At 40.5% G+C, this 6,733-nt stretch overlaps 1 protein-coding gene across 1 annotated transcript in view; it reads left to right on the top strand.

The window, feature by feature from the left end:
• Positions 1–4,132: 4,132 nt before the first annotated feature.
• LDAH (lipid droplet associated hydrolase) overlaps positions 4,133–6,733 on the top strand; it is a gene marked incomplete at its 5' end in the record, with an annotated part of 40,204 nt that continues 37,603 nt past the window's right edge. The window contains one exon of the mRNA XM_027904413.1: positions 4,133–4,373. Within this exon, the coding sequence (XP_027760214.1) occupies positions 4,133–4,373 (241 nt within the window). The remainder of the gene's footprint in view (positions 4,374–6,733) is intronic.

Raw genomic sequence — 6,733 nt, 5'->3', positions numbered from 1 at the left:
AAATTCCTAAAGTCCCTACACCTTCCTACTGTGGTGTGTGCTGAAGGAATAAAGGGCAGAACATTCTAGGCTGTTAGGGCAGTTTATTCTCTGACACATGCTCAGGCCATGCACCATTTCATTTTTGCAGTTTCATATATATATATATATATATATATATATACACACTGCATGACTAGGGACTAGGATCTGCCATGACACCCACATGAATTATGTGAAGAGTTTGCAGGTAATGTTACCTTTTGGTTCTTAACAAGATGTAGAACTTCTGAGACACTGAATCATATATAGACACTTGAACCATTCAGGTCTTGAGCTCTGTAAAATTTGGAGTTAAAAATTAATGATGAAATAGAAGCAGCTGCCTAGTGACTAACCCAAAGAGCATCTCTGCCTTGAACGTTGAACTTTGATATATGCGTCATCCTGAGTGTTGAAATCTTGCAGTTAATAGCATGATAAATAAATAACGGGTAAATAAATTGAGTGACAGATTTACAAATACTGTTTATTGTTCCAAAAATCAACAGTGGCAATTCCAGTGTAACTTCATAGTACATGTACTATTTTTAGTGGACAGACCAAAGCACAGCAGGGGTAGGTGATACAACCCACAGCTCTCAGCAACTCCTAGACACAGGGTGTGTTTGCCTTCAGTAGATTCACCAGCCAACTTTCTGTGGTCCCTAGATTCACTTGAATCTCTGTGACCTGTGTCTCTGTTCACTCAGCTCTCTGCTTTTCCATGTGCTTAATACATAAAAATCACTGGACCTGGACATTGAATTGGGGGTAGTTTCAACCAGATGAATCTGGATTTCTCTCTAATTATATTTTCACTGGTCTTATAGTAATTCTGAAAGTTTTAAATTGAATATAGTTCCGTGCCATCTGCCTGATTTCAGCTGGTGTTAAGTCATATAGATAAGATCCAGGCATTTGAAAAGTAAAAATATTATTAACTTACGTTGACCATTTGCATCTTAATAATTTCCTTCATTTTACCTGAATATTTCTACTTCACTTATTTCAAGAAACAAATATGACATACTTTTTTATGGTAATATGCATTATTATAATAAAAGGGGTTAAATCTGTTGTATCTGCACTTCTGTTGCAAAGAAGTTGAACTACATCTTTAAGCAATTCTGCAGTGAAATGCACATTTCAAAATCCTGGCTTGAGAATGTAGCAGTAAAGTAAGAAATAGTTGATAAGTGAAAAATACAAATTTTACATTTCTCTATTAAGAGAAAAAGATTTTTAAAAATAATAAATTAAATTATCCTCCATCTTACTTTTATTACTTTTAAATAAGTGTGCCGTTACAAAATGCAGGAATGCAAAGGACATCGCAACAACTTTCTTGGTTTGTCCTTTTCCTCCAAGGTTTAACAACTTCCCCAGTGGTAGTACAGCCCTCCAAGCAACTAATCCTATATCTGTAAACTGCAATGTCAAGGGATTAAAGTGTGCCTGGGAACGCAGGTCAAATCTGCTTTAGATCACAACAATTTGGGTTCAGCTCCTAGCTGAAGTATCACGAAACTACCATACAATTTACTACAAGTTTTGCATTCCTATACTTCAGCTGCTGGTTGCCTTTAATAAAAAGAGGCCCAGGATTGATTTCCCTGAGAAGGTATTTTTCTTTGTCTCAAACCAAAGTAGGATCAGCTGGAAAGTAGAAGGATTTCTTAAAATAATTTTGTATTTTATATAAATAGCTCTTTCAAAGTCTGCTTTTAAAATACTGTAAAAAGTACAGTATGGCAAATTTCTGATAATGGATGCGTGACATGGAGGGTTCCCTGCCCTCTCTCTGCCTGGCTGAACACAGTGCCTTAAGGGACAGAGGGCAATGGTAACAAGTTCCTGCCTGGCACAGCCAGTGTATCTCCTCCGAGACTGCCCCACCTCTCCAGGTGCTCTGGAATAACAGGTGTGAGGCTCTGCAAGAACAGTAATCAGGACAATGGTTCACCTGGTTTGGAGGTGTCGCTGAGGTCGTCACCCTACATCCCACATCAAAACAGCTTCCCCAAGAAGAGAAAAGGGTCATTTTCATAGGAGACTCCTTCTGAAGGGAACAGAAGGACCCACTTCTTACAGAAGGCTGCTGCCTCCCTTGGTCCAGGGTTAAAGATGTGAAGAGAAAGCTTTCCACCCCAGTGTGGCTCTTGGCTTATTATCCATTATTGATTTTTCACGTGGTGATGAAATTCCAGCAAGCAGTCTGAGGGAAATCAAGAGAGACTTCAGGACCTTGGGAAAATTGGTTAGGGAATTAGGAGCACAAGTAGTGTTCTCCTCTGTCTTCCAGCCACAGGGAATCACGAGGGAACAAACAGGATGAGCCAGCAGATCAACACCTTACTCTGACCAGTTGTTCTCCAGGTATCCAGGCCTCTGAGCTGGAAGACAGGGATGGTAAGCAGACTGAAGCCCCAGTTATCTGAGAGGAAGTGATTGGTGATCTGCTGCACAACTGAGACACACAAATGTGTGTAGCCAGCAGGATGAGGGTAGTGATCAGTCCTCTGTACTTGGCACTGACGAGGCCACACCTGGAATCCTGTGTTCAGTTTTGGGCTTCTTACTACAAGAAAGACATTGAGGTCCTGGAGGGTGTCGGGGAAAGGCAACGGAGCTGGTGAAGGGTCTGGAGTGCAAGTCTGGTAAGAAGCAACTGATGGAGCTGAGTGGGGGAAAGGAGGCTCAGGGGGACCTTGTTGCTCTCTACAAATACTTGAAAGGAGATTGTAACCAGGTGGGAGTCAGTCTTTTTTGCCAAAGAACAAGTTATAGGCCAAGAGGAAGTGGCTTGAAGTTGTACCAGGGGAGGTTTAGATTGGATATTAGGAAAAATTCCTTCATGGAAAGGGTTGTCAAGCACTGGAACAGGCTTCCCCTGGGAAGTGGTTGATTCACCACCCCTGGAGGTATTTAAATGATGTGTAGATGTGGCACTTGATTTAGTGGTGGATATGGCAGTGCCAGGTTAATATTTGGACCTGATGATCTTAAGGGCCTTCTCCAACCTAAAGGATTCTGTGATTTTATCAGACAGCTGAGAGTAAAGACAATTATTTTAAAATATTTTTTATAAAATATTAATCTCAATTCCACAATATGTAGAATGATATGTGCACTAAGCAGGCATATGTAACTACATCAGTTTTATTTATCCTGAGTCACCAAGAAAGCCCAGCTGTTTATACCTAATTATTTGCAAATGCAATATCCATAATTTCTCACTTTAGTGATATTTCTGTTAGGTGCTGTTAGTGTGTGTCTTTGGTAATTATTCCTTGGTGAATTATTACAATACATTTTTACTTCCAGAAAAATGTTGCAGTTATCATTTTAGAATATTTGTTTGATCTTAACATTGAAATATAGCTAAGAGTCGTTATATTAATTCATTTTTTATTAGTGTGGTTGGGTTTTTAATTAATCTCTTTGTATTTTAAGGCTACAGTGTATTCTATTACCACAACATAAACTGATTACCATCTATAGAATATATCTATTTCATTATAACATACAAAAAGCAATATTATGTGCCAGTGTACACACCATAGTGAAAGGTCTGTGTGCTTTTACGCTTGTTCTGACCGAGTTTACCTATACTGAACTGCAAATTGAAAACCCTGTGTGTTGTCAAACTGTAAAGTTACTGTCACAGTGTCTGACACATTTTAATTTGGTTAGTTTACTGGGAGAAAGTAGTTTACCAGGTGAAATAAAAAGCAATGTACTTTTCCTGACATGTAAAGCCCGCTGGGACTGAGCGGAGGGCTCCTGCCTGCTGCCCTCTGCTGGGGTTACTCCTGCTGGAGCCAGCAGTGCTGATGCTTCCAGGTACATTGTGATCCCCAAAGGACTTACCCCTGAAGTTCTTCTCCGTCTTATCATAAAAGTGAGCATTTCATGACCATGTACTTGTTTGCTTCATCTTTTAAAAAATGTATCACGGGCCCTCCACAAACCCCACCTGCGTGTCTGAGGTGCAAATGCCTGCAAACCCAATTTCATTTCACGTGGGGGACTCATTTCCAAATTCAGCCTCCCAGGCTGGGCCGTGGTGCTGCAGGACTCCTCTGACAGCGGTTTTCTCGTGTCCTGGCAGGTTCTTCGCTCCGTGCTGCTGTTCCCCACGATCGAGCGCATGGCGCAGTCCCCGCAGGGGAAGCTCATGACCCCGCTGCTGTGCAAGCTCCGCTACGCTCTGTACATGCCCGTCTACCTGCTGTCCTTCCTGCCTGAGGGCGTCAAGGCCTCCCTGGTGCGGTTCGCGCTGCGAGGAATGAAGACCTGCGATGAATCTTCCATAACAACCTCCATAAATCTCTTCAGCGTCGACTGCATCGGTGAGCACCTTTTCTGTGTTAAAACTGTCTTTTCTATTTGTCTCGTTTAGTCAATGTTGATTTAGTTTTGTGGACAAAAAGCTTAATATTAAAGCGTAAGTTTTTTAAGAATAGCAGGTCTGAGATTTTCTGAAATTAAGACCATGGGTACAGGAAAATCTCAAATGAGTCAGTTAAAAAAAAAATTAAAGGGGGAAATTAACAAAATATTTTCCCAAAGGATATATATTTCTTAAGAAAACTGACCTGTACTGCTAACATGATTTCTCATGTGATTGAAACACTCTTTTTACAATCTAGTTTATGTAACTTATGTCTGCCTACTTTTTGCATTTCATTTATACTGGATGGCAAATATAAATCAGTAATCAGTTTCACAAAGGGTTCTTTGCATCTGTTTTTTTAAAGCTATGATTTAGGCAGCTGTATAGACTCTGTCATCTAAATTGGAATATTAGTAAATTCAGAAAAGAGCCTTCAGCCTACAACGACACATAAAAGTTACTTTATGCACAGAATTTCAGCACTTTTTTGGACATAAAGAGAAAGATTAACGTTCCTCCAGTGCATATTGTACGCATATTTTGCACATTCTAGAAAGAGAAACAAATTTAAGAAGGGGAGTAATTTCAGATAAATTATGTTAAGTTTAGAATGAAAACCAGAACGTGAATTGTGCTATACTCCAGGTGTTTTGGTAAGTTAGCAGTTCAAAACAATTTGGAATAGAATTGACGTGCTAACGCAGTAATAATACCAAGAAGGAAGTTTTGATTGCATTAATAGTAATAAAAACACATTCCTACATTTCCAGTTGGGCTCTGTCTTCTATCAGTTAAACTTTGCCTACTAATTGTCCAAACAGATGTGCCAGAGTGACTGGGTTTGCAGCAAGGTCCTGTACCTTTCGTGGATCTTTGGATGTGTTGGTCTGTCTGGGAGGCTCTGGATGACTGTACAGAGACTGGAAGAAGGATGGGCAGGGAGGGTTCTTAGTGTCGACCCAGACAGTCCCATTTATGTTGTACAAACTGAACATAATGACAGTCACTCCACTGCAGTGCCCTGTGCCTGACAAAATCAGTCTCCTGATTGATAATGTGATATTCTGATAGAAGTCCTGTAGTTTGTTGCTTGAGTTCCTATTAATTTATGTCAGTTTCCTGGTGGCAAAGGAGAAAGCAAGCACACAGTCATACCTACACTAGGGGTTGAAGCATCTTCCTTTGATAATTGTGTCTCAGAGAAAAACTATGTGGAGGACTGTGGGGTCACATTTCCACAAGCCAGGAATCCTTCTCTGGTCCTCACAGATAAACTTTTACCTCTAAAATGCAGTTTATACACGGCCAGGGTTCTATTGGAAATGGTCCTTGGCCTACATTAACCTCCAAAAAGGCATGGCCAGCCATTGTTTGTATGTGTTGTTTGGCCCAGACCACAGCCAGTGGCAGGAATAATTGAACAGAACGGATTTTTTGTGCTGCTGTTGGAACCTGACTCCCTGAGCTCTTCATCCCCAGGTGAATGAGCCCAGTTGATGTGTGCTTGTCAGCCTGTTGTAATTTTCCGTGTGCACAAGTGTCTGACCTGTGTCTGAGCTGTAAGGTAAATTGAGGCAAGAAACCAGGCTGAAGGTTCTTCACTCCTAGGATGTGGTCTCTCCCTATGTTCAGTTTATTGACTGCGTTAATTATACCAGAATGAAAACCCCTGGGAGCCAATGTCTTGTAAAACTTGCATAAATAGGCCTTATTGATGCAACTAGTTCTTTTGGGCTTGTGATATCATCTCTCTCAAGCAGAATTCCCCTTTGGTTTCATCTTTGGAAACTGATGATGTTTTACAGCCCAGTGACTCAGGACCACATGTGTGGATTAATAATCTTTGGGCTTTCCGGATATTGCCTGTTAACCTTCTCTTTTATTGTTAGAGGACAATAGAAAATGTTACCATTCAGCAAAAATTTGCTAAAACCTAGCACAACAACCGAGTCTGTCTTATGGGACTGCTCATCTGTGGGTTGCTGAAGCCTCTGAATTTATGGTGGATGCTTTTTTTGAACATTTCCTGTCCCTTAATAAATTGCTAGATATGGTTCAGAAATGTTCAGCAAATGAAGTTGTTTCTCCTCTCCAGGAAGGTTGCATGTCAACTCATTAAAAATACACATATTGCCTTTGGCATGTACCTCTGTTGCATTACTGTAATTGTAATAAAAGCTGTGATTAAGAGCAGAAAAGATGGTAAAAGTTTCCTTAAAACTAGTACGTCTGTTAAAACAAACCAACCTGCCAGGGATTTGTTACCACATCCAAAGCTTAGTCACAACAATGTTTTCTCTCCTCTGAAAGGAAATG

This window comes from Empidonax traillii, unplaced genomic scaffold, assembly GCF_003031625.1.
Source record: "Empidonax traillii isolate 1590-97213 ecotype Southwest subspecies unplaced genomic scaffold, ASM303162v1 scaffold1056:size198982, whole genome shotgun sequence".
NCBI lineage: Eukaryota > Metazoa > Chordata > Aves > Passeriformes > Tyrannidae > Empidonax > Empidonax traillii.
This window is presented reverse-complemented; position numbering and strand designations above follow the sequence as displayed.